At 52.6% G+C, this 27,829-nt stretch overlaps 1 protein-coding gene across 1 annotated transcript; it reads left to right on the top strand.

Annotated features, from left to right (window-relative positions):
• The first annotated feature begins 3,187 nt into the window (after positions 1-3,187).
• Positions 3,188-27,627, top strand: ECHDC3 (enoyl-CoA hydratase domain containing 3). Its single transcript, XM_082742209.1, has 5 exons — positions 3,188-3,541; positions 7,765-7,886; positions 9,494-9,591; positions 14,757-14,957; positions 23,739-27,627. The coding sequence occupies exons 1-5, from the start codon at positions 3,375-3,377 to the stop codon at positions 24,048-24,050; spliced, it is 900 nt and encodes a 299-aa protein (XP_082598335.1). The 5' UTR covers positions 3,188-3,374; the 3' UTR covers positions 24,051-27,627.
• Positions 27,628-27,829: the final 202 nt, after the last annotated feature.

Genomic DNA, 27,829 nt, shown 5'->3' with positions numbered 1-27,829 from the left:
TGTCTTCCAGGGGTGGACTTTGGCTCCTGGTGGTGATCATTCTGCTCTTGCTTTGTGATCCTGCACGACTCGCCTTTCTGCAGGATGTGGCATGACCAAAGGGATGGATTCGAGTCCCAGTGCGCAAACTCAGTGCTCTAGATTTTTAACTTCATTTTGTATGTCAGCTTAATTTCTATGTCAGATCTCCATTCTGCCTGGAGGCAGAAACTTAACCTAAGCCAATTCAGAATTCTAGCACCAGTTCCTGAATCATAAGCCTAAGTTAGTTAACCACACTGAACCAGGGCTCTGTGCTTGGGAGATCATGGTAGTTATTAGGCAGTCATTGCTGGAGAAGATTCTGGCTCTGCGCTTCCAAACTCACGGCAGGACTGCACTTTCCTACAAGCTAAGTGTGGCCACGTGGCTTGCTTTGGCAAATGGAACATAAGGGCAAGTGTCAGTTCCAGAAGGAAGGTTTAAATACCAGTTCACGCTTTTCCTCATTCTTTCCCCCACCCTCTGCCACAGAGACTGGCAACTTTCCAGATAAACACTGCTCCAGTAGGTCCTGGGAGGCCCAGGACAGTGTTGACCCAGCACAGCGCTTGCCCCTGATCTCCAGTCAACCTGAAGTGCAAGTGAGAAATGAGTCCGTTGTTTCAGCCACTTAGACCTGTTTTTGTTATTCCTGTTAACCTGGGTATATTCTAGCTTACCTGAAGGGTACGGGTGATGGCATCCATCTGGGATGGCCTCATTCGCTCTTCAACTTGGCAATCCATACTTCTCCTGGTGTCCTGACCTTTGTCAGCTGTTTCTGAGACCCTCTCCAAGGACAGAAACCCACCTGTTGTCACAGCATCACACTGGGCCACGAGGAGTTCTATGGGAGGTGTTCAGGCCCATCGGCTCAGACATTTCATGGCATCTCAAGTCTCATGACTTCCCCGGGGTTCTATCAAGGAAATAGAGCACGCCTGCCTCTGCCCCAGCTAGGGCTTCTCACCATTCCCACTTCTTCTCCAGGAGCCTTAGACCCAACACTTTCCCCAAATCCTGTAACAGCTGCTGCTTCTGGCTTTTCCCACCAGCCCCACTGCCCTATCTTTGCCCCCAAACCCAGAGAACTTAAATCTAGCCTCAGGCTGGAGACCTCATTCTTACTCACGAGTACCACCTTCCCAAATCTATTATGTCTGTTTGGTGTTCCTTCCAACACCCAAGGGTCACAATCTGCAAGCCAAAATTTGCCCTGTGTTTGTCTCTGAGTTCTGCCAGACCCCCTGTTCCTTCGAGACAATGAATGAGGAATACCCCAGCTCCCTTCATGGAGCAGGGACCAAGGGTGAGGGAAACGGAGCAGCGGTGGTGGTGCAGGAGGTCCCAGTGGATATTTCAGAATACTTTTCTGTACATAAGTGTTCTGTCCAGTGATGAGGCTGAGAATTAACCCAAGTGTGTGACTATTTGAAGCCAGCGTGCACCCCCAACAAAACCATTTGACTATGTCTTTGTATAATTGTGATCCTTGCAAAACTTCTCAGTGTACAGGGTGCAGAGGGTCCTGGGCACAGTGTCTTTCCTAGAGACTATAAGCCCCTTGAGGGCTGGGACCATTTCTTCCATGTGTCCTGCCAGTCTCCAGACTTGGATCCGTTGTGCACCCAGAGCATGGACAATAGCACAAGACAGTCTGGCGTGTGAGTGGGGGCCACATGTCACAGTGGGAAGCAGAGAAGTGGTGTGATCAGATAGATTTTGTTTCTTTTGTTGCTTTTTTAAAATAAAGATTTAATTAACTTATTTGTCAGAGAGAGAGAGAGAGTGCACAAGCAGAGGGAGAAGCAGGCTCCCCATTGAGCCAGGAGCCCGATATGGGAGCCAGATCATGACCCGAGTTGAAGGCAGACTCTCAACTGACAGAACCACCCAGGCGTCCTGATCAGACATATTTCTTTCTCTCTCTCTTTTTCTTTAAGATTTTATCTATTTATTTGACAGACAGAGATCACAAGTAGGCAGAGAGTCAGGCAGAGAGAGGAGGAAGTAGGCTCCCCGCTGAGCAGAGAGCCCAATGCGGGGCTCCATCCCTGGACCCTGAGATCATGACCTGAGCCGAAGGCAGAGGCTTAACCTACTGAGCCACCCAGGCGCCCCGCCCCCCATCAGACATATTTCAAAAAGTTGCTTTTGTTGACTAAAATACTTGAAACAGGACAGCAGTGGAAGATACAAGTTTGTGTCCTGAGACCAGAGCAACTCCTGCCGAGGGTATCTACTATTGAAAATGAGCATGTAGTCAATAAAAATAAAGTATTTAAGAAAAATTTTTAAAACCTCCAAACTTTGAGAGTTTAGCTAACACATGACAATGGAATATTCTTATTATACTTAAGCTTTCCGCGACAGGAAATTCTCTGTCTCCTGGAGGGCCGGCCGATTAGATCCCAAGAAGGAGCTCCCTTTCCCTCCCGGGTGCATCTGAAACACCCGAGAGATAGATGGAGGGTTTTCGAGGAGAGGACACGAAGTCCTTCAAAAGTCAACGCCGGTGTGGAATGCACCTCCCTTTGGGACCTGTGATCCCCCGCGAGGCCTGAGCGGGTTTGCGGTGGCCAGACGGAAGTAACCACCACAGCTCAGACCAGTCGCCACCTGCCCACCCTCATTTTCCTAATCCGCGCAAACCGCGTTCTCGGCGTCGATGCAGAAAGAAACAAGCCCTTTCCCCGCCTCCCCTGAACTCTTTACCGCAAACATTTGGCCTGCAGGTTTGGCGTCTGCGCACCAACCCAGACTCCACCCCTCAGCCCCACGAGGGGGGGGCGGGGCGGGGCGGAGGGGGCGGGGAGGGGCGGGGAGAGGGGGGGCGGGTTGGAGGGGGCGGGGCCTGGCGGCGCGAAGCCGGCAGCGCGGGCGGTGAGCGAGAGGCCCGACGGCGCCAAGGGCGGGATTCGCGGCGGGGCCTGAGGGCGTGGAGGGGAGCCGGTGGGGCGGGCGGAGGTGGTGGCGCAACGCAAGGAGGCGGGGCCGGGGCCGAGGCGCGGAGCGGCGGGGCGGAGCGGCGGGGCGGAGCGGCGGGGCGGAGCGGCGGGGCGGAGCGGCGGGGCGGAGCGGCGGGGCGGAGCGGCGGGGCGGAGCGGCGGGGCCGGGCGTCCGGAGGGACAGCGCGGAGGGGCGGGGCCGGGCGAAGGGAAGGGGCGGGGCACGCTAAGGGGCGGGGCAGGGGAGGGTCTGGCCTGCGGGAGGAGGCAGACCTAGACCTGGCGTGGGAGTTCCCGCTGGGTTTCCCGGGGCTGTTGCGACCCTCGGCTGCTGCGGGGCAGCGGCCCGGCTCGCACCCGCGACCCTTGGGGCGTCCGGCCCTCTGGGGCACGTCTCTGGCTGCCATGGCCGCTGCCGGCTTCCGGGCCTTCGGAGCAAAGGGGCCCGCCTGGCTCGGGCGAAGCGCGTGGGCCCAGCTCTCCGCGGGCTTCTGCAGCAGGGGTCCGGCCGGGGCCGCGCGGCCGGAGCTCCCGCCGCGACCCACCCGCGCGCGGCAGCAGGACGGCATCAGGTCAGCGGCGGGGCCGCGCGGGCGCCGGGCCCTTCCGGACCAGCCCACGGGCCTAGCGGGGCAGCTCCCGGCTGGGGGTGGGCGGCAGGGACCCGGGCAGAGATGGGCAGTCACCCCACGCGGAGGCCACCGGGGGCTCGGCTAGGGGCCAGCTATATCCGCTGGGGACACCGGTTTGTCCGTCTCGGCCAACGAACCCAGCCGCGGACACGGTGTTTCCCCAAGTCACTTGCCTGGGCACTGTAGCATTTCGGATCCTGCAGGACACACCAGAGAATTTCAAACGGGACAGCCTCGGAAGGCTCCAGCACTGCCCCTCAACCCCCGGGGCAACGGATCCGAGTCTTCAGTGGATTTTAGGCTCCGTGTGGGCAGCTCAGCAGGTGGCCACACCGCTGCTGTGGCCTTGAAAAAGAGGTTCTGTGCTTCTCACAACCTTGACCTGGTTCCAATGCCAGGTTAGGCAAAGCCAAGCTGCTCCTTGGCCCTGCCCCGGGAGTACCCGAGTGGGGGCAGGTCAATATGAAGGACAAAGGGCACACTGTACTGAGCTCTGCCCTTGGGCTCAACAAGCCTAAAACCCTTAAAAAAAAAAAAAAAACAAGAAAACCAGTTCACAAACTGGAATTGGAGTAGCAAAGGTTAAAGGACCACTAGCCCCATCCAGGCCTCACCCTGTTGTTTCCCCGCCAGGGCAGGGGTGCAGAGAGGCCTACCCAGCCTGCTAAGTATTTAAAAGTCACAAATCAAACTAACAGCTAAATATGTTTTCTTCTCCTACTCTGAGAAGTGTGTCTTCATAGACCTGGAAGACCATGCTCAAATTTACAATCCTGAGGCTCCTAGGAGTCCCCCCAAAGTAGTGGCGAGCCAGCTCCTTGCTGGCCTGCAACTTTCTTTTCGTCCACCCTATGTTACCCCCTCTCACCTCTCCACCCCTCCTTCCTGCTGCTCTGCCAGGAGCTTGGCACACAGGTCTGCAGACACCCCATCCAGGGTGCCCAATTCTCTCTCTCTCAGCTCCCTTCCTAGAAATAATTGTTCGTGGCCACTCCAGGGGCTTAAGGATGCCCCTCTGCAAAGCTAGAGAATTCCAGAGTCTCAGGTAACCACAGCAGGGTCTGGAAGCAGGTGGTGACTTCCAGGTGGGCATATCATTCTATACAGGTGGACTCCTGGCTCATCTGGCAGGGCACAGCTGGAGCTGGGGTATTAGGGCCAGTACCGAGCACAGGCGGGGCTCCTTGCTCATTGTCAAGGGTGCCCCTGCTTCTGCAAATCTGGTTCACAACCCTGACATCTGGCACGGAGCCAGCGGACTGAAGGTCTGGGTAGTTAGCTAAACATGAGTCCGAAGCTAAACATGAGTCAGAAAGGGAGACGATGGGAAGAATCAATCTGCCATAAATGCTCGGAATCAGTAAGTAGAAACCTCCAAACGCACCACAGAAGCAGTGGTATGTTAGGCATGAAGCCGGTGAGCTTGAACAACTCAGCCACACCTCAAGCATCCCTTTTCAGAGCTGTTCCTCTCAGCAGTGATAGTCATGGAGCAGGAATTGGAGTACCGTGCTAGGCACAGTACAGTTGCTACCCCTAATCCCTCTAGAGCCTGCGAGGTAGGTGACGGTGTCCCCATCCTACAGTGAGGAAAGGAGTTCAGAGAGGTGGCTTCTGGCTCAGCTGGGAGGAAGGAGAGCCAGGAGGCAGGGAAAGGTCCGTCTGCCTCCGAAGTTGTTTCCACTCTGCTGTCTAGCTCAGTGTCCCTGCCACTGAGGTTTAAAAGAGGTGGCAAACAAACTAACAAACCTACCTAGGTGAGAGGAAAATTTCCAGGAGTTAGTGAAATTGGCTGTGAAAAATCAAAATGCTATTTGGGGTCATTAATTCACTCAGCAGGTGTCTGGCGAGTGTCTGTGAACATGACAGGTGCCTCGCCTCATGAACGTTCTGGGGGTTTACAATGATGTGATGGGCTCCAGATAGCTCACTGGGGCCTCCCCAGGGCCCATCTCTTGCCCTGCAAACAGAAATACTACACTTTTTGTCACGTGCTCTGGCAGTGACCTCCCTCTTAGTGATTCCCTCTTCCGGTGGTCGTGTTGGTGAAGCTGTAGGTGCAGGGTGTCACACGTTTCGACCCAAGATAGTCACTGGGAGAATTCAGACTGCTAAGATTCTTAGCAGGTCTTATCAGTCAGCTTTGACGGCCAGTTCAAAAGGGAAGAAATAGCAGTCTAAGACGGCTTTCCGTTGCTGGCTTGAGCAACTGAGGGGTAGCATTAAGATGAAGGGAGTTGGGGACGAAGCCTCAGAATAGTCCAGGAGACATGGGAATGAACTTGTAGCGTAGACCTGGAGCTCAGGACAGAGATTTGGGTGAGGGCAAAGGTTGGGGGTCATTAGCATAGTGGTACCAGGCGAAGCCACGTCCATGGTCAGGTTGCCTTGGAAGAGCATGGAATAAAAGGTGGTGGGGGAAGCTCTGAGAATCACACAGGGGTGAGCAGAAGGCAAGGAGCGCCCTGAAGAAGAAGAGGAGGACAGGCTAGAGAAGCACCAAAAGACAGGAGACCGGGGTGGGCGCCTGAGTGGCTCAGTGGGTAAAAGCCTCTGCCTTCAGCTCAGACCAGCTTCATCGGGCTCTCTGCTCAGCGGGGAGCCTGCTTCCTCCTCCCTCTCTCTCTGCCTGCCTCTCTGTCTACTTGTGATCGCTCTCTGTCAAATAAGTAAAATCTTAAAAAAAAAAAAAAAAAAAAAAAGGGAGACAGAAGGAGAGTATGATCCCAATGGCCACTGGACTTGTTCTGACAAGGAGGAGATTCTGGGCGAGGACAGATTGAGCGGAGTAGCAGGAACAGAAGCCTGGCTGGTCCGGGTCGAGAAGTGAACTCAGCAGTTCAGAGCACTCTGACAGGGTGTGCAACGCGCAAGCCATGGGGTTAATGGGCCACATAGGACCAGATGCTGCCGAGCAGCAAGAGGATCTGGGCGCTGGCATCTTTCTGCATGATTTTGCCCAAGGCCTTAGAATTTAATTTAAGCATATGTCACTGATGGGATGGCAGCTCTGAGACTTGCTACAGAAAGCACACTCATTATCTTACTGGAAGGTTCGTGGACACTTCTTTTACGACACCCCAGAATGCGGGTTTCACTGCGTATCTGCCTATCAGCCGCTAGTCATTCTCAGCACCCAGGAGGAAACGGGACTGTCACAGCCGTCTGAAGATGGCAGCAAAGCCAGAACGGTGTCCCAAAGAAAATGGGTACTCGTATAGCACTGGAATAAAGTCACTCACCGGAGTGGTTTTCCAGAAGCCGGTGGCCCAGAGGGCGAGTTTAGGAGGATCCAGGCTGACACACAGCAGGAGTATCAGATCCAGAGAAAGAGCGAGAATGGCAGAAAACCTGAAGGTGGGGACAGAGGGGAAACAGATGCAACGTACAGAACAGTAGCCTGGGGTCTGGTTCCCTGCCCGTTCCATGTAACCGCACAAAGAGACATTCCTGTGTACAGGCAGCCCGATGACAATATAGTGAGACGTTGGCATGCCCGCTCCTAGTCGGAGGACATGTCTCCAAAGAGTCCCCTTGCTGTCTGCTCCTTCCTTCTGCTCTTCACACATCACCCGTTCCCAGCGCGAATTATTCTGCAGAATTGCAGGATGCCGCTCGAGAAACACGGAAAGATGCTGTCATCGAGATGCACTGGCTGCCGTAACCATGCTGCCCCCCCAGTGGGGTGCGTGTGAGGAGTTCTGGGGGTGTGTTTTCCATTCTCGGCTCCGGCCCTGAACTTACTCTCTTGAAGAACAGCAGAGAGAGAGAAGTGCAAGGTAGCCGCACGTGGCAGCTTCCGCGGGCTCCCGCTGTGGTCTCACAAGCCTCACAGCCTCTCGGGAGGTTTAGTGGTGGTTTCTGGAACTGCCATAACCTACCCTTTGCAGGGAGGAGGCCGTCATGTTTCTGACAGTAAACCTGGAGAAAAAGAAATCCAGGGAAAGGGGGTGGGAAGCCCAGTCCACATTTCGGGTAGTCTTGTTTTGCCTTAGCCATATATCTTGATAGTTGGCAGAGCCTCTCAGTAGCCTCTAAGCACCAAGGGTTCCCTGTCCTGGTGTTTTAAAAAGAGCCCCCAGGGTAAGAAAGGAGTCGGGGTCTTCCATTTGTTTTGCACGTGTACTTATAATTATACAGTGATTATAAAACGTTCTTCCCAGGAACATTGTCTTGAGTGATCCGAAGAGGAGGAACGCGCTGTCCTTAGCCATGCTGAAATCTCTGCAGAGTGACCTTCTTCACGAAGCCGAGAGCAAAGACCTAAGAGTCATCATCATTTCAGGTACTGACCGGATATCCGGCCTCAGTGTTCTGTAGTGACCCGGAAGCAGCTTCTCAAAATTCTTTGGTCAACTGAGGCATTCCTTCCCCTCATAGGAGAATTGTTTCTGAAGCTCCTTTACAAGAACATTATGAAAAAAAAAACCCCGGGTAATTAGCGGTAGAAATTATAGGGAAGATTACCGTGCGGTGAGAATATGTCTTTTTCCATTTTGTCAGACGTGTCAGGGAACATTGCCACCCCTGGCTGTGCTGGTCTCCCCATCAAAGTCCGAGAACTGATGCCTTCATGGGTCTGATCAGATGGGTTTAATTACTAAAGCTTTCGGCAGACTACCTAGCTGGTCAGGACAGGCTGCTGGCATTCTTACTAAGCTTTCAACCGAGATCTGTGTTCTTCTTCAAGGGTCCCAGGAAGCATGATCTATTTTGCTCATTTCTTTCCTTCTCTTTTTCCAGTAAGAACTTTTACCAGGTCGTCTGGTGACGACAGCAGCATAAATAACAGCCTGCCAGCATTGTAAAGCAACCACAGAAAACAGATGCTGCCCTATGATGCACTATGTTTTTTAAAAAATCAGTGTTTCTGGAGGCAGATACTTAGAATGTTACTTTCTTCTCTGTGATTGAATATAAATTTTCATCTTTTTCAAAAATCTTTTAAATTTTATTTATTTATTTATTTATTTATTTATTTATGAGATAGGGCATGTTCCCGCACAAGCAAGGGGAGGGGCAGAGAAAGAGAATCTCAAGCAGACTTCACGCTCATCACGGAGCCTGACACAGGACTCGATCTCGTGACCCTGAGATCATGACCTGAGCTGAAATCAAGAGTCAGACGCTTAACCAACTGAGCCACCAAGGCGCCCTCAAATTTTCAACTTTTCATATGGCGAGGGGGAAAGAAATAGAGGAAGTATTGTCCAGGAGCCATGGGGGTGTAAGCCGGGTGCAGTAAGCCGGGAGCTAACTCAGAGCCACGCAATTTTCTCACTGGCATGCCGGGAGTAACACCGTCTGTCCCAGCAGCCGCAGCCAAAGGGAAGAAGGAGAAGGTGCTACCAGCTGATGGGGGGTGGCCATTTCGTCATTGTTGTTCAGGGCAACAGTATCAGTAAAACCACATCGTCCAATCCCTCGTAAAAATAAAGGGGCTGTCCTCACACTCCGACCTTCCTGATCCCCACCTGTGTGGGTGGCCGTGATCTGGGGACTGAAGAACAGGGACACTGCGGGAGGCAGGGTGGATTTGATGGGCCCAGATGAGTCTATATAGTCAGGCTGGGCCAAGTCCAGACACAGAATTGTGAAACCGGATGGTTAATTCTGGAAGGAGGACATTTACTTGTTGGCATGGCACGTTTTCGCTGGTTCCACCACAGACCTTCGAGAACCCATGCCTCACCTTACTTTGTCACCACAAAACCCTGGCTGTCACTTTGCAAGCAAAATAGAATTATTCTATCAAATCTGAGCCATCAACTCAAAGTGACCATGGCATTAGCACGATTGCTGTTACGTTACCCAGGAGGTAAGTAAAGGAATGTTCAAGCCCTGGCTGCTCACTTCTCTTTCTTTTCTTTTCTTTACTGGAAACATGTGCAGCTGAGGGGCCCGTGTTTTCTTCTGGGCATGATTTAAAGGAACTGACGGATGAGCGAAGCCCAGATTATCATGCTGAAGTGTTTCAGACCTGTTCTGAGGTAAGCCGGGCTGAGGGGCGACATCACAGCCCCAAAATGAGAGCTACGTGAAATACTGAATGATGCTTCCCGTGGACACACAAGGCTTTCTCTCTGAGACCGAGTCCCTGCAGACTGGTCATTGGCCTATCCTTCAACCAGGTCACTATTTGGTTTCGATTTTCAAGTGGGCACTGTTGGCAAGTGATCTTGTCACCTGCCGGAGAAAGGTCGATACAGGCTGGTGCTGACTGTGGCCGTGTCCAGGACCGTGGGGGTGTGTCTTGGTAGACATGTCTCAAGTCAGAGGGTGGGTGTGAACATCTGTAGAGGGGAAGGGCCTAAGATCAGTGTAATTTTTAAAAAATTTTAAACTAAAACAACTCTGTTAATGGCAGAGAGAGAATATTTGTGAATGGAATAGCCATAATGATTTTTTTTTTAAGATTTTATTATTTATTTATTTATTTGACAGAGAGCGATCACAAGTAGGCAGAGAGGCAGGCAGAGAGAGAGAGGAGGAAGCAGGCTCCCCGGTGAGCAGAGAGCCCGATGCGGGACTCGATCCCAGGACCCTGAGATCATGACCTGAGCCGAAGGCAGCGGCTTAATCCGCTGAGCCACCCAGGCGCCCCATAGCCATAATGATTTTAAAGATTATTTTCAAACCCTTCTTCCGACCAACCTTTGTAATCACCACCTCCAAGTGGAAAATGAACCTCTTCACGTTTACTTCTTGTGGTCTGTGTCTTTAACCATACGAAGGAGAGAAACTGCCCGCAGAGAGGAGGAAGAGGAACAAAAGGCTTGCAAAGATTATAATCATACGGAGTCCACCCCCGGATAATGAGAAACCGAATACAGCCTACAACTTCAGGTCATGCTTCGCTCGTTTCATAACTCGTTATTGAGCACTACTGTATGCACAGTACTTGCCAGGTACTGAGGGAAAAAGAAGGAAAAACAAACCTCCTGCCAAACTGAAACTGGAAATGTAGGTGAGAAGCAAGACAGAACACAGCGTCAGGGGTGCCAGGGTGCCGCAGTCCATTAAGCAACTGACTCTGGGTTTCGGCTCCGCTAGTGGTTGTGAGCTCAAGCCCCATGTCGGGTACTACGATGAGTGTGGAGCCTGCTTAAGATTCTCTCTCCCTTGCCCTCTGCCCCCACCATGCTCTATGTATTTTACAAATAAATAAATAAATCTTTAAAAGCTCTCTTAAATAAACCAATCTTAAAAAAAAAAAAAAGAAAAGACCGAAAGCAGTTTCATAACCTGACCCTAAAATTACTTCACTGGATTTTTCATTCATTCATGGACTTGCTCACGTATTTGGTCGTTAACGATTCAACAAGCACGATACGTTCTCTACAGACAAGACAGAGGCGCACACCAGGGAGGCTGGCAGGAAAGTGACTGAGATGCCTTCTCGGCCACCATTTGTTTCCCTTGCTCTTCCAGAATGCCGTACGGAGAGCCCGTTAAGAGTTTTCTCATGTTGACAAGCCAGGAAAGCAGTTGACTTGAGGCTTCACAGAGACGCAGAAGCAGCCCGGAGCTAAGGCTTCGGTGTTTTGTTCCACACCAGTGATGTTTATGTAATGTTCTGCTCCGGTGTTTAGCACGGTGCTTTAGAAGTGATTCCTCTACAATATCCACTGTGTTTGGCTAAAACAGAAAAGCATGAAAGAGAACCACTAGAGCTCTTCCCTCCTCCCTCAAGGGCCTGCTTTTATCACTCTGCCATGGTGTCTTCACGAACTGAGATCCCAATGGGTTAGCCAGAGGGCCACAGGGGAGCCCAGCGCTGCTTCAGAGGAGAAAGGCCAGATTTCATGGATTCTGGCAACCCCTGGATGCCTCGGGCTCACTGAAAAAGACAAGAGTGCATAAATGGGATCCTGTCCTAACAGGGAGATCAGCAGAAGTGCCCTGATTTCTTGAATACTTCTAAGAAAATCACAATGTCCCGGACAAATAGGAGCACCATGAACTTGGAAGATTTCCGCTTCCAAATGTGATCAACGAACAGACTGGGACAGAATGAGCTAGAGATTTCACTGTTCTGTTCATGCACGAGAAAATGCAGGTTTAGAGAGGAAGATGGAGATTCCTGACTTGGCTCAGGATCTAAACTGTAGCAGATTCCTTGCAGACGCCAAGTGCCACCGTAATTGTTAATTATTTACAAACCAGGAATCGGGGCTATGGAAGAGCAAAAGGAACCCTTTGTGGAGCTGACCCGAAACATTTCCCTGGAGACCCACTCTGTGTGTGTCTGTTCTTTTGTCCTGTTGAAGTCTAGGTGGAAACCTTAGTCCAGGAAGAGCGTCTTCTCTTTCTCCTCGGCCTCACCGCTAAAATGGCTATGGGACGAGGCTGCTCCCAGAGCCCGCAGTCACGCTCCTGAGTGAGGCTAAGCTGCAGTTACACTGATGTCTCATTTGGAGAAGGCAGAGAACCCAGGAAAAAGACTTAGTTCAGGAAGGGAAACTAGAAGGAAAAATCATTTCTTGACGACCAAGGGATTGGCTGCCTCAGCTGATTTGTTATCTAGCTTCTCTTTGTCTTTTCTGTATTGCTAACTTTATTTGAAGTATGTTTTGGGGGCACGCGGGTGCTCAGTCGGTTAGGGGTCTGACTCTTGATTTCTGCTGCGGTTGTGATCTCGGGGTTGTGGCATCAAGCCCCATGTAGGGCTCCTTGCTCACCGGGGAGGCTGCTGGAGCATCTCTGTCTCCCTAACCTCCTGTCCCCACCATGCGGGTGCACATGTGTGCGTGCACACTCTCTCTCAAATAATCTTTTGAAAAAAATAGAAAAATTTAAGAAATTAAAGACATTTTGGGGGTATCTGGTTGGCTCAGTCAGTAGAGCATGTGACTTGATCTCAGGACCATGGGTTCAAGCCTCATGTTGGGCATGGAGCCTTCTTAAAAAAAAGTTACTAAAAATATGTTTTAATTATACAAATAATAAACATGGAAAATTTTGAAAACCCAGAAAAAGAGAAGGCAGGAAAACAAACTGCTGATACTAGACCATGATCATACCACCCAGAGAGAATGCTAATATTCAGCAGATTTCTTTCAAACCTTTTCCCACATAAACCTATTTGTCTGAGTAATCATACATAGGGGCAATTATGCTGCATAACTGTATAATGTGATTATAACACTGAATGCTTAACCATGTGCCACATACTGTTTTGAATACTTTAGACATTTATAGAATTCTCATGTTCTAGAAGATTGGTACTATTCTTGTGCCCATTATTATACCCAGATGTGAAGACCAGGGGATAGCCAGTGGGTAAGCAGCAGACAGGGCATCAGACCCCAGGAGCCTGGCTCCAGCCCACTATGCAAGGTCAGACCATGCTGCTCTGTCTGGTGGAAGACCTTATAACGGGAACAGAGTGTTCCATTAAGTGGACAATTAGTTTACATAGTCACTTTTCTTATTTATTTGTTTATTATTTTTAAAATATTTATTTATTTGAGAGGGGGAGAGAGAGAGAGAGAAAGCGAGAGAAAGAAAGCACAAGCAAGGGGTAGAGGGAGAAGCTGCCTCCCCGCCGAGCAGAGAGCCTGATGCGGGGCTCGATCCCAGGACCCTGGGATCATGATCTGAGCTGAAGGCAGAGGCTTAACTGACTGAGATACCCAAGACCTCCTTCTTATTTATTTTTATATATTCATTTCTTATTAGTTTTTCACCATTATAAAATAAATTTTTAACATCTTTTCCTAGATACCTTTTTACCCTATTTTAGGATTATTCCTTAGAAATGTTCCCTGGATGAAAAGTACAAATATTTTTAATATTGTTGGGATCTACTCTCAGTATTTTCCCACCAGGTTGTACAGAATCTTAGTGCTTCGTAGCTGGCACACAGGAGACCCAGACTGTTCGACGCTAATTGCAGCCAAGTGACTTCCATAAGTAACCAGCTCATTAGGTGACAGACGACACTCAGAGCCAAAAAAAATCTTTCTTTGCTGCAAGACGCTACAAGTTCTTGAGCAAGAGTTCTTCCCCTTGCTGTTGTAGTTCTCGGAGAATGAGCTCAGTCACTGACCACACTCGTCCTCGCCTAGAGTTCTCGGAGCCCCTACATCCGTGAGCCGTTTGGGGTGTGGATCTGCACACGTGCATTCTTCTGAGGAGAAAGTCAATAGATTCTCACAGGAGAAAGTCTCAGATTCTCACAAGGTGACCCCCTAAGAAAGTCCAAACCACTATTATAGAACATGATGTCATATCCCTAAATATATTGTTTTATAGTAAAGCTGCCCAATAGAACATGTTTGTGAATGCAGAAGGCTGAGTTCCTTGGGCAAAACCTTCACATCAAGGAAACGAACCCAGATGTAGCAGCTCCTTCCCGCCTGCGCTCCTTCCCTGCCAGGGTTCAAAGTGCAACTGTGTATGCGTCCAAGTTACCATAGCGACACAGTCTGTTTTGTGTGGCATAAAAAAAAAAAAAAAAATGGAGAAATCAACCAAGGTATTTGGTAAGCTGTAAAAATAAGTTCCAGAAATTTATGGAGTGGGGGAGGGGTCGTGCGAGCCAGTTTGGGGCTCCTCTCTGTGCCAGGGGCCCTGTTGAGGGCATTTTGTTTGTTTTGATCCTGACAGGGCTCCTCCCCCCCATTATAAAGGAACTGAGAGAACATTTAGGGTCGAAGTAATTGGCGAAGTAATTTGTCTTCCAGCTTCATTTTTCAAGGAAGCAGCAAATACCGGTTTGAGACTCGCAGCGGGCGTGCTCCATGCAGGCGCGGTTGCCCAGAGAGCAGAAGCAGCTCTGTGCTTCATGGGGGGCTGCTGGGGGCGTGGTCAGAGGGGACCGCGACCTCACAGAGGGTCCTGCCGGGTGTAGAAGGACCAGGGCTGTGCCAGGTTCAAATCTCCCCACATAGGCGAGTTCCTTCCCCGCTGAGCTTTCCGGCCCTGGTTGTCACCTACTGTCCCCTCCTCCCCTGGGTCTCCGGAAGACCGAACAGGTGGTATTTGATGCCAGGTTAGTTCTCTTCAGGCTTCCTTTCACCCTTTTTTTCCGAGACTCTGATCGAAGGCATAGGGGACATGCTCTGGGAAGGGTGAAGTCACAGAAAATCGTCCGCATGCGTGTTGCATTTTGCTTTCGGCCGGAAACAAAGTCGTGTGTTTGCCCTTTTAGGTCATGCTGCTGATCCAGAAGCTTCCGGTCCCCGTCATTGCCATGGTGAACGGCTTGGCCACCGCGGCCGGCTGCCAGCTCGTTGCCAGCTGTGACATTGCCGTGGCGAGCGACAAGTCCTCTTTCGCCACCCCTGGGGTGAACATCGGGCTCTTCTGCTCCACCCCTGGGGTGGCCCTGGGGAGAGCGGTGCCGAGGAAGGTAACTGAACGCCCTGTGGGCCCTCCCCATGTGATCCCCCAGGGCACGGGGTGGTCGGTTCCAGAACTCACTAGTTACAAGGACTGGATCAGGACATTCCGCCCAGAGTGTGTGTGGTGGGCTGCGCTGCAGTGTCCCTTCTGAAGCCAAGTGTGGGGGCGGGGATGGCCAGCAGCACCTGTTCCTCTGAGCTTCTCACCGCGTGTCACCCTTGTGGGCCCCTCAGGACGACTAGTTAGGGTCCTGCTTTGTTTTGTTTGCACACGTTCTTGTCCCCTTACTGGCCCTGCCGTTGAAACTCAGTTTTGTTGGACCACCTGGGGGACCTAGGTCAGTATCAGGAGGCCAGGATGCTAGTGTGCCTGGCCTATTGTTTGCCAGCGATCTGTCTTGTTCCAGAAAGTACTGAAAAGAGCTGATTCCCTGAGTTATATCACATTTGCAATGGTTACATTTGAGGAGAAAGACGAGCCCGTGCTTGGCATATTGGATCTGCCCTGGAAGGAGCCACATTACATGACGTGGTTGGTCGTTGCCGACCACGGTGAAGTCCACGTTCTTCGTTAAGCTCATTCTTCCTATCACATCATAAAATAAGATTTACTAAGGAGCTCTTAAGTGTAAACCAGGGGTTTCCCTATTCTAGAAAGAAATACATCCTCATTCTCAACTAGAAATGTGTTTCCAGAAAGGGAGAGGTTGGCGAAGTTGTAGAACGTAGGGAACCTAAAATGCTTTCTAGAATATATTATCCATTTTAACGTCAACTACAAAAATTAGCAGTTGCCCATATGCCTGAGGCACAGAAGAGATGAGACCCCAGGGAAATCAAGCGGCAGGAACAAGAAGTTTAGGGATACGTTCCTTTCCTTTATGGTGCCTCATTAGTTTTTACAGAAACGTGTATTTGTGAGAAACGTCTGAAGGCAGAGGGTGCGAGCACACACCCTCAGGAACAGCGGCTGAAAGTGGGCAAAGGTGAGCTGTCAGACATAACAGCTTGCCAAAAGGTTTGCAGACTAAGCGGGTTTCGTCCTGTCAGGAGACAAGTTCACTTTAAATGCATGTACAGTAATTCAGCAAATACTTCTTAAGTCTCTCCTCTGTGCCAAGTACATGAAATCAAAGTGCATCTCAAGTAGATTGTCAGAGCTTGTTGACACACTGCCATACAATTGTGTAGATCAAGTCACGAGGCCTGTTGCGTCATCAGCAGGTGTACGGGTTGCCCCATCAGCAGGTGTTGATCTTCCTTAACACCTGATGTTCTGGAAGGGTCCACAGTGAGGCACCCAAACCTTTGTATCAGCCCTGCTGTTAGGATACGAACCCATTCTTTCTTAACACAAACAAACTTTTCATAGAGGCTTACAATGGAGTCCTACAAACGTAAACATTGTTATCACATTCGTCAAATTTTAAAAGAGTTTTTGAGAAGAGAAAAAAAACACATGTGACACACACAGGCCTTAAGTTTCCAGGAAGCCCGGTGCTCAGAACCACCCTGCATAACTACTTGGCGTGACAGATGAAGGGTCAGGACATGGCAAGAACAAAAGTAGCTCCGGCTTCCCCTGGGTAGTTTTGGCAAGGGCCAGGCCTGCTGAGAAGATGTGGGCAGAGTCTCCAGTATCGTCCCCACTCAGCTCCTTGATTTGTGCTCCTTGTGATCTGACCCCGGGGTTTTTTCCCAGTTAGCAGTCTGAAAATGGTTCAGAGCTATCTGTAGATATCTTTGCCTGTTGGGTTCATTACTCCACAGAGGCGTGAGGGGGATACACAGTTTGGGGTCAACACTCATGATCTGAAATCACAATACTGATAAAGGGAACTCAGTGGGAAGAAGTCTGTCAGAACCTAGGGCCTTTGCCAGGTTGCTGGATCTTCAGATCTCGCCTGTGCCGCCCCCTGGAGGAGGCAAGTAGGAATTCATAAAAATATAAACCTAAACAGAAACACCTCTTCCTGCAGTCATTGCTTGATTGCCCCCCCTATGAACACATCCATACACAGGCCCGTGGGCTTCGGTGGGTGGGGGGCACACGTTTCCTCTGCGTGTAGCCACAGGGAAGCAAGGAAGTGCTTTTGCAAACTTGCCGGCCCTGGGAGCTCTACCCTTTCTGCCCCAGCTAGAGCCATGGGTGTGGGGTCACCAGTGCCCTCTGCTGGTCACCGTGGGAAATGGCTCAGCAGTGCAGGAGTTGGAGAGTGGAGGTTTCTCCGCGGGGAGCAGAAGTGATGGAGTGCAGCCCTTGTGTTCAAGCCAGACTGAGTCCGGGCATGAATAATTTTCCACATTTGTAAACCGTCTCTCTCCTCTGGCATGAGTTAAATAATGCATCTTCATTGCACCTTCTAAACACTGCCTGCTGCATTGCAGCTGCTCCCCTCCCCAGCCAGAGCGGGTCCTCACGCAGCTGTATCCCGGGGGAGCATGGGAAAATCCGAACCCCCACTCCTCCAGCCCATCACTTCTCTGTGGTGGGAACGCTGGCTTCCATCTAGTTGCCTGGGGTATCTGTGGAAACTTTGGGTATTTGTGGAATCGGATTTCCTCAAATCTCATTAGAACAGAGTAGAACTGGGCACCTGGGGGCTCAGTGGGTTAAGCCTCTGCCTTCCACACAGGTCATGATCTCAGGGTCCTGGGATCGAGTCCCGCGTTGGGCTCTCTGCTCAGCCGGGAGCCTGCTTCCCCCTCTCTCTCTGCCTGCCTCTCTGCCTACTTGTGATCTCTGTCAAATAAATAAACAAAATCTTAAAAAAAAAAAAAAAAAAGACAAAGAAAAAAGAACAGAATAGAACTTCCAAGCTGGAAAGAGTGTTAACGTCTTGCTACTCAGCCTGGTTTGGAGACCACCAGAGAGTCTGAGAAATGCAGGGTCCCAGCCGTCCAGACCGACCACATCAGAATCTGGACTTGAACAGAGAACTGCATGGCCATTGGTCTCCATGCCTTTGAGACCATGTAGTTCAACCCCTGATTTACAAAAGGGTTTGAGGGGCAATTCAGGGGCTTACCTGATATCTCCCAGCAACCAAACCCGCCTGTGACTCCCGGTTGGCTTCCTTCCTTCCTGAGCCCTTACTGTATCGCCAGCCAGTTCTTAACATAGGTGTGACTCGAGGGGCCCCCAAGACCCCTCTGCTTTAAAGAATCACCCCCTTTCAGGGCTGTGATACCTAATAGCCAATCAGAGTCATACAAATGTACAGTTGCAATAGGCGTGTTTCTATCATCAGTGCATTTATTAGGTGCCTACTGAGTGCCCAGCAGGGTAGCGTTAGCTACACACTTACTGTCTCTCATCTCCGCAATCCCACAGGAGGATGGAAGGCTCAGTCCCACCTTCAGATGAGGATATAGACTCAGAGGGCTTAAGTTGCATGCTTAAGATTTTGTGGTTAGGAAGTGGCCCACCTGATATTGGAACTTGGGGGACCAACTCCAGACCCAAATTTTGCTGCTCCCGGGGTTTGCCTTGGCCTCAGGTGCTGTTGTTTTTAATGCAAGTGCCCCAGGAAGAGGAAGTGTGAAACCCCCAGCTTGTTACGGGGACCCAAGAAGTGCCGTCATAAAAGGCAGCTTGAATTGATGAAGGAAACGGATGAGAGAAGGTGCTTTCTCTCTCATCTGAAGCGAAGATGGTGCCGATTAGCTAGAGAATAAACAGGCTTTCTTTTCTTTAGAGAATACAACTCTTGTTATTCAACCCGCCTGGGTAAAATCCCTGTAAAGCAGTATGAGCCCAGGAAGCAGATGAGAAAACCAAGGCCCAAAGAAGAGGATGAACCAAGCAGGGATGCTGACCTTCCTCCCATCAAGACGTCCTTCAAGGGTAGCCTGAGTCCCTTTAAGACCTTCCTGGTCTCCGGGAATGAAAGGAACGGAAGTGCCCGGGAGAGCGTGCCCATGCCTGGTCGAGGTGGCCCAACTCCAAGCCCCGGGACCACACCGAGGCCACCCAGATTGGGTTCCAAAGCACGGTGAGACTTGGAGCACCAGGCTGTCCTCGTGACCCCTCGTGATCCCTCTTCATGGGACAGTCTGTCACTTTCCATCAAGTGGGAGAGAGGATGGGGACATAAGTGAACTCCCTACCGTTGAACAAATCAGTTGTTTTTTTGTTTTTTGTTTTTTTACTGTGAGTCTGTGTAAGCGATAATAAAGGAAGTTTGTGCCCAGAAGTGAGGATGGATCCAGGAGTGGAGGGGACCCGTCCAGATGCTGTGGTCCCTTCACCTACCCGTAGGCAAGGCTGCCTTCAGAGCATTCCAGAAAGATGAGCGTCTTGCGTCTTTGACAGTATTTCCATGTGAGGTGATTTCTGAATTCAGCAGTTCTCATACCCACCGGAGATGGTAGGAGAGGCCGGTATAGGCACCGTTTTATTTCTGAGTGTGCTGGGCTTGACCTTGGTGTGGACCCTTCAGAGGGTGGACTGATCTCTGATGGTCTCTCGTGTTCTGACCATCTGTCTGTCTCTGTCCTCCGCTTGGTTGACTGATTGACTGAAAGGGAAAATATCTTCTGTCCAATGACAACCCTTCATGCTATAGCTCAAGGTCACTTCCTTTTTGTGGATATTAGAGACCCTGAAATAATATTAGGAATCGTTCACCTAGAAGGCAATTTAAGAGATCATGTGTTCTCCCATGGGCAGAGCTGCCTGGGCCTGACAGACAGGGGTGCCCTATTCACTCCTCTTTGGGGTGAGGACTCCACATTCTCCCAGACTCATTCAGTTCACGAACTTGGATGCCCCTCCCCCTTTTTTAAATGTGTTTTTGGCATTGCTTCAGAATTAAGACATTACAAAAACTCACAGTCTTCCTGTGTGTGTATTAGTCACCTTGGGCTGCTGTAGTACATGCCAGGGACTGGGCGGCTGAAACAACAGAAATTTGCTCTCTCACAGTCCCAGAGGCTGGGCGCTACAGCTCGATGTGCCGGCAGATGTGAAACCTGGTATGAGCTCTCTTCCTGGCTTGGAGCTAGCCGCCTTCCTGCTGTGTCCTCATATGGCGATGTGAGAGAGACATGAACACAGAGATTCCTAACTCTGCTCCTAAGGCCCCCAATCCTATGGAATCAGGGCCCTACCCAGCGACCTCAGTTAACCTTAATTCCTACCCCAAAGGCCCCAGCTCCAAATACAGTTGCACTGGGGCTCAGGACTTGCACATGTGCATTTTGGGGAGACACAGTTCAGTGCATAGCACGGCCCCGGATCCTTGGAGGCTCCTCTGTAAGTCTTTGTGGGGTGAACGGATGCCCAGGAGAAGGTTGGCTCTGCTTGGGGTTCCTGCTCCCGGAACCCAGCCCTCAGCCCCCAGCCTCAAACGCAGACTCATGCCAGGTCCCTCGAGTGAGTAGAACCATCATAGTTCTTTCCCCCGGTTCACATGTTGTTTCTGTCGCACTCCATGTGACTGTGAGCCCTGCAGTCCTTCGTTAGCTGCTCTTTGCCGCATCTCTGAGAGTCGTTCGTACACATGCAGGCCAGCTGGGGAAAGGGGACGAGAAGCGACGTGCCCAGGGGTCCCTTCGGGGAGCCACACTCCGCAGACAGGACAAGGTCCCTGCCCACACCCTGGCCCGTGTCCAGGCCTGCAGAAGCTTGGACTCCACAGGACTCACTCTGAAAACTTCTTGAGCTCTTGGGCCCTGGGCAGTGGCAGACTCTGAGCCAGACAGGAGCTCGGTCGGTGGGTCGTGGAAGCAGGGGAAGGAGAACAGAGCCCAGGAGGCTCAGGAAGAGAGCGCCACGCATGCAAGCATCCGGTGGAGGAAGGCATTGACGAGGGGCCGTCCCACGGACAGATGATGACCCGGCCAGCAGGTAGGGACGGCCCGGGATGGATGAATGCCTGTCCGCTGAGCCCGCCACGGGAACACTGATGCTTTGATTGTAACGATTTCCTCCTTACGACTCTCCTAGCATTCACAGCTACTCGTTTTAAGAAGATTTTTATTTGTGAAAGAGAGAGAGTGAGGAGAGGGGCAGAGAGAGAGAAAGAAAGGGAGAGGATGTCAAGCAGGCTCCCCACCCAGCGTGGAGCCCGATGCGGGGCTCGTTCTCACAACCCTGAGGTCATGACCTGAGCTGAAAGCAGGAGCTGGACACTCAACCGACCGTGCCCCCAGGCACCTCTCGTAACTACTCTTGGAAGGCTATTTGAGGTCTTGCCCATTGCTGTAAAGGGACTGCTGTAAAGCGATTGATGACTGTAAAGGGTCTGATGACTTGTCTTCACCAGATTTGATTTTTAGTGTTGTTTTGGGGGCTGGCCACTGTCTGCTGTGTGGTCCCATGAATTTCTGGAGAGCCGCCTGCATGGATGGAGGACCAAAGGCTGGAAGGTGCAGTAACCCTGCTTTCCCCTGGCTTCTGACTGGGGACCCCGCTGACATGTGCTTGTCAGGCAGCGACAGCAGACATTGTCCTGGCCCCTTCGTGTGACTCACTGGGTGTCTTCTGCGGGGTCTTTGCAGCCCTTCCCCCGCAGGACCTGGCTTTGAACCTCCACGTTCAACCAGGGGCTTCTAAGAGGCTTTGGCGCCAGGATACTATTCCCGGTCAACTAATGCCCAGTCTCTGGGGTGACCCGCAGGCATAGACTGACCCACAGGCATCGCGTACCTGCTGCCTCCCACGTGCTGACATCGCACGCCCCCAAACTGGACATGCTGGGATTTAGTCCACTGTCTAACCTTGCAGAGGGGAAGCCGGGGCCCAGCTGTACGTGCCCTAACCAGTGTGTTTCCCACCTGTCCCCACGATGGCAGGAGTCCCCGATCCCCGCCTTCTGACCCCTCCCTTTTTACCAAAGCTCCGCCCCTAGCTGCAACAGTCTAGCCTCATGATCTAGAAAAACCATCTAAGTCAGCGGTTCTCCCTGGGAGCAACACTGGCTCAGGAGGACATCTGGTATGCCAGGGGGGACGTCTGTGAGGGTCACAGCTTTGGGGTGAGACACAGAACTCCTGGCGTCTGGCAGATAGAGACCAGGGATGCTGATGAACATTCCGCAATGCACATGGCAATCCCGCACCCCAAGATACGACCTGGCCCCAAATACATGCCGGCACCAAGGCTGAGAAACCTAGTCCGTAGCATGATCTAAATGCTAATGACCCCCGAATTTGATCTCCGTCTAGTCCCCTTCCCCACTACTGCAGAGGAGACCACCCAAAACAACAGCAGCAGATTGTCGAGCTCGTGAATCTGCAATCCGGGCAGGGGTCCCCGAGGAAGCTTCTCGGCTCTGCAGTGTGTGTGGCCTCAGCTGGGGGAACGGAAGGTGGGGTGAGCATCGTCTGAGTGTCTGCGGACCCCTGTGTCGGGCTGCTGGGCAGCCTCTCGGCGGGGACGCCGGCTGGGTCGGTCACTGAACACTTCGCACGGTCTCTCCTGTGTCTCAGACCATACACCATGGCAGCCAGGTTCCAAGACCAGGCGGCCCCAGCAGACGAGCCAGGTGGGAGCCGAGCCACCGCTCTGACCAAGCCTGTGAAGAACGGAAGCCTCCCCCAGCTGCCGTAACACCTGCTTTCACCCATCCACCCCTCCAAGCACGCATCAATACTTAGTAAGCCGCCTACTGTGTGCAAGAACTGAACACAGAACTCAACGGAAGAGGTTTGAATAAACTCCGTGATCTGGTGGCGCTCACCTGGCGATCACAATACACAAGATCAACGTGTCAAGCACGCGGTGTGCTAAACGGCAGAAGCACAAAGGATGAAGACACAGCCAGAAATGGGGGGAGTGCTGGGTGTGACCCCCAGGCTGACTAGCCTGGTCCGGGAGGACCGTGTGGACAAGAGGACACAGGAGCTGAGACCTGATGGGCATGAAGGCACCAGTCCCGAGGACGCCAGGGGATGGAGCATCGCAGGCTGAGGGGACACCAAGTACAAGCACCCCAAGGTGACAGCATGCCCAGGGCGCTCAAGGAGCGGTGGGGCTGCAGGGGGTGGGGGGAGTAGAGAGGCGCCTCCTCCCCACCCCCTGGCCCGTGCTCTGAGTCTCTGTGTGCGGCGGGAATCATGAATTTGAATCTTAAGAGGCCAGGCTTTGTGGAAAGAGAACTGAGGTGCAGTACAGGGCAGGCTAGGGGACAGAGCAAACCACCGAGAGTAGGGAGCCTCTACCTCGTTCTACAGGCCTGGAAAGTGTGGGGGGAGAGGGGTGGTCAGAGGGAGGCAGGCTCTCGTGTGAGTTACATCATGCCGGGATCCTGAGTCTGGTCCCTGGAAGGCATTTTCTTTCAAGCCTCCCGTCTCTGGTTTTAGGGGCTGCTCTTTCAGTCAGACTGTGGTGGTGGCATCTCTGAGCATGCTCCTCCTTCTGGAAAGTGGCCCCTCTGTCGGTCTGGGGCAGGCCTGGGGCTTCAGTTTTGGCTCCCTCCCATCAGATGTCCTGTACCTGGCCCTTGCAAGAGACAGAGGGGAGCCCCTGGCTTTGGCGGTGCTGGGAGAGCAGCGCTGGTGAAGGAGCCAGGGAAGGGCCTGACTCTCTGCCTTCTCCGGGAAGGGGGCGAGTCGGGTCCTTCCCTGGGCACTTGCCTCCTCCTTGCTCTTGGAAAGATCCAGCCCTGTCCCTGGCAGGAGTCTGGGTGTTGTAGACGTCAGGCCTGACGGATGACGTGTTATTTGAGGAAGCAGATAACTGGGCTGAGGTGGTCGGGAAGTAGGCAGAGGGGAAGGGAGAGGGTGGTGCTTGGCCAGCTGGGGGTCACAGGGAACATGCCTGAGTAACACGCTTCCTCCCTCAGGTGGCCTTAGAAATGCTTTTCACCGGGGAGCCCATTTCTGCTCAGGAGGCCTTGCTCCACGGGCTGCTGAGCAAAGTCGTTCCAGAAGAGCAGCTGGAGGAAGAGACCATGAGAATCGCAAAGAAGATTGCCTCCTTGAGCCGTCCCGTGGTATCTCTGGGCAAGGCCACCTTCTATAAGCAGCTGCCCCAGGACCTTCGAACAGCCTACCACCTCACCTCCCAGACCATGGTGGACAACGTGGCCCTGAAGGATGGGCAGGAGGGAATCAAGGCCTTCATCCAGAAGAGAAAACCCATCTGGTTGCAGTGAGTGTTCTCCTCAGAGAAGCGGAGGAAGAGGGAACTTCCACTCCCTGCCTTCTGATGCCCAAACTCCTCTGCTGCCTCTTGACTGCATCGACAGCAGCCTGCTGTGTGGTCCCTGTGAAAAGCTGTGATTTCCTGGGGGAGGGAAAAGGTGGAGAACAAATCAAGTGGAAGCCGGCCAGCACCTGTGCCAGCTGGCTGTGGTAGGGGGGAGCCTGGTCCTTGAGGTGATCCTTCAAGGATCCTTCAAGGACCCTTCAAGGACCCTAAGGATGAGGCTACACGGAGACACAGCAGGAGGCTGCCAACCAGGCTCTGCCTTCAGAAGTGTCCCCTGAGGTCGTTCTGGCTGCCTACTGAGGGCCAGATGTTTCCAGTCTCCACAAGACCTTCTCCACACTGAAAATCTTGTTTCTACTGCTCAAAGGAAAAGGCTTTGGGATAATCTTCTATGATTTAAATAGATTAAATACTGAGAGGGACTGGTCATTTTAACTTTCCCCAGCCAGACTGCAGGGTGTCCGAGAAAAGAAAGGAAAAAAAAAAATCACTGTCCTCTTTTTGGTGAGCCTGTCCCTGGGGGGCGCACGCCAGGGGCCTGACATAATGAATGACCCGGCCATCCGACATCCAATACCGGGACCCCGGGCTAAAGCTGAGGATGACAACATCAGGGAGAGGTGGGAGGGACACGGGACACGGGTTCTTCCCACCACACACCACCAGCTCCGCTCAGCTGCCGGGCAGAGCAGTGCCCCCGAGGATGGAGCAGGTACGTGCACCAGGACCTGAACCTGCTCCTCTCCGGCTTTGGGTCCAGCCCCGCCCAAGACATGTTCCAAGTCTTGTCCTCAAGCTTTCACACAGGGTTTGGTTCTTGTTTTGTTTTGGTTCGGTTTTTGTTGTTGTTGTTTTTTAAAATCAATTTATCTCCCCTTGGAATAGAATGTGGACATGAATGTGGTCAGTCCCAAGGCTGAGACAGAGAAGTGTGGGGCTCTGCCCTGGGGCTCACACGCATTGCAATGCATGTCCCCAGTGTTTCCACAGGTTTCTATGGAGATGGACAATTTTTTGCTTTGCCAGAGTTTAGAAAGGTTAAAAAAAAAGAGAGAGAGAGAGAGAGAGAGAGAGAGAGAGCATCTTTTTGGAAAGGAGGAACTTGTTACTGAGATGCTGGTCGTGTGTAGAGGTCACCAGAGCTGCCATTGGCCGGGCACCTGGGACAAGCCTGGGACCCTCTGTATATTCTCGTGTCACCCCGTGGCACAGGTGCTCCGATTATCGCCCCCTACAGCTGAGTCATTGAGGCCCCCATTGTGCTAGGTCCAACAGCTGCCCCTGGGTAGAGGGAGGGTCCCCAACTCTGCCTGAAAGAGCCATGGGTGCACCTTCCCCTGGCCACGCGGCCTCGTGAGGAGAGCATGGGCCAGCCCCGAGGACATGACTCCCTGGCTCCGAGGCAGCTTTCCAGAACGAAGGAACGGACGACGTACTGCTGCGGCAGAACTCGACCAGTGCTCGGGGGACACTGGATCTGACTCTCTGCAGACCACAGCCGGAGTTTTCACTACGAAGCCGATGAAGAGCGGCTGTCGGCCTAGGCTAGATTGGGAAGGACGGGGCCGTCGTGGTCTGCTCAGAAACAGTGCTGGCCATGGGGCCCCTGCTGTGCCTTCCTGCCCAGGTGGCCTGACGGGGAAGTTCCCCCTTAAGAGCCCCGCGATCACACCGTGTGGGGGAGAGGGTGTCACATAGGCCCTGGACTTCGGAGAAAGTGGCAAAGCCTTCTCACGCACACATTTAGCAAATAAAAATCAAAAGTCAACTTTCCAGTTTGTGTATGAGGATGCACCGCCCCCTGAAAGCACGAAGTCCCCGGGGCTCTCTGAGCTGGCTTCCCAGCCTGTGAGCCGCGCACACTCAGGGACGAGCTGTAAATCTCAGTCCTCGCCCGTGGAGCAAATAATCTGGAAGGAAAACCTGCGACCCACCGTCTCGTGTCAGAGGATTCATCCCCCGGCAAACATAAATTTGGGGTTAATTTGTATCCCTGCTTCCCTCCACTGGGACATGGATTGCTTCTGGGAAGCCTGGAATGTCCGTCTTTCCGTCAGTACCGGTTCCTTCTCAGGGAGCTTTGCTGAGCTCAGCCCCGCAGAGCACACCCCAGCAGCCCGGGCTCCAGGAAGTCGGGGGCGGGGGTCCCCACTCCCGGCCGTGTGAGGGAGCAGCCCACGAGGCCGGCTTGGGCCGGCAGAACAGCAGCAAGCGCAGTGATCAGGCTCCCCAGCCGGCTTCACGCCCATGAACTTCCAGGTAGCTGTCCTTCAGGAAGCGGGGCTGATTTAAGGAGCCCCAATTCCTGAAGTAGCTCTTACTCTCCCTCGCCCCCCACCCCCGGCGTGTAGGAGACTCAGAGAAGGGAAGGCATCGCCTCGGTCAAGCCAGCGTGTGGGTTTGGATCCGCAGGATCCCGCAGGATCCCGCAGGATCCCGCAGGATCCCGCAGTCCGTGCTCCCGATTCCCGGCATGTTCCTCCCAACACGCGGGGAAGATCCTGCCCCAGCCTGGGGGGCCCAGGAGCTTGCTCCGAGCCCACCACGCAGCAGTGCCACCGCCGAGCCGACACGGGGTGCTTACCGGAGGCGATTCGGGACGGGCAGGGATTCGAACCCGGAGATCGCGGCGTTCTGGACCCCGGTCTGCGGGCGGCGGCGAGCGGGCGAGGTCAACACTGGCAACACCTGAGCGCACTCGAGAACGAGAAATCCACGCCGCGTTCTCCGAGCCTCGGGCCGCACCTGCACCTTTCGAAGATGTCACCCCCCGGGGAAGCCGTGACCTGAGGCACAGCTGTCTCCAGACTGGCAGTTACCCTTCATTTTGCGCACAGGGTTATTCAACCAGCAACGCCCCCCCCACCCCGCCCCTGCCCCCACCTTCCCTTGGCTTCTTCTGAAAACCCCCTGCACTAAAAGTAGCTGTTTCCAAAGTGTGGCCCGTGGGTGGCCTGGATCTTCACATGCCGATTCCCGGGCTGCTCACCAGACCCACTGAGTCACAAATTCAGACTTCTAAGCACCCCACCCCCACCACCCCGCAAAAAAAAGGTTTCCAAGTAATTCTGCTGCACACGAAAGCATGAACTCTGGCATTCCGGCGGAAGCGACCCATCTCTCTGCAGCTGCCCCGTATTTAAACCGTGAGCCCCGGGCAGCTTTTACGATGAAGTTGTGGGCCGTCGCCGCTGGCTCCGAGAGGGGCAGGAAGAAGTTTGAGCTCTTCCGAGAGCCTCCAGAAACCTTCACGCGGGCAGATTTTAGGGGCTTCCAAGCCCCGGGTGCTCCGGCCTCTGCCCGAGCCACTCCAAAGCACGGTAGACATCAGAATACAACTGTGCTCCCCACTGAAGGTCATGCTGCTGGTTAGGGAAAGGAGACCATGATTTGCTTTTTGAATTATTTTTAAACATTTGATTAACGATTCTGATTTCTTGGCAATTGTAGCGTTAAATCGGGAGTTAAATTCAACATTATCAAACTTCACGTGTTAACAGTTAACAAAATATTAAACTTCAGTCTTGCAAGGGTTTTTCTTTTCTATTTTGGAGCCCAGATTTTATTTCATCAGGTCCGTGGGAAGCTGGCAGGCAGGGTCTCTCTGATGAGATGGCCTGGGGCCCCCCAGCTCCGCGATTTATGGGAGGAAGATCTTCCAGGGAGCCGGGTGGGGGGGCGCGGAGAAGGGGTGAGTTGGCACATCCCACTTTATGGGGTTTC

The sequence above is a fragment of the Mustela nivalis genome, assembly GCF_964662115.1.
Source record: "Mustela nivalis genome assembly, chromosome: 7".
Lineage (NCBI taxonomy): Eukaryota > Metazoa > Chordata > Mammalia > Carnivora > Mustelidae > Mustela > Mustela nivalis.
The sequence above is the reverse complement of the archived record's forward strand: the minus strand, read 5'-3'. Positions and strand labels throughout refer to the sequence as shown.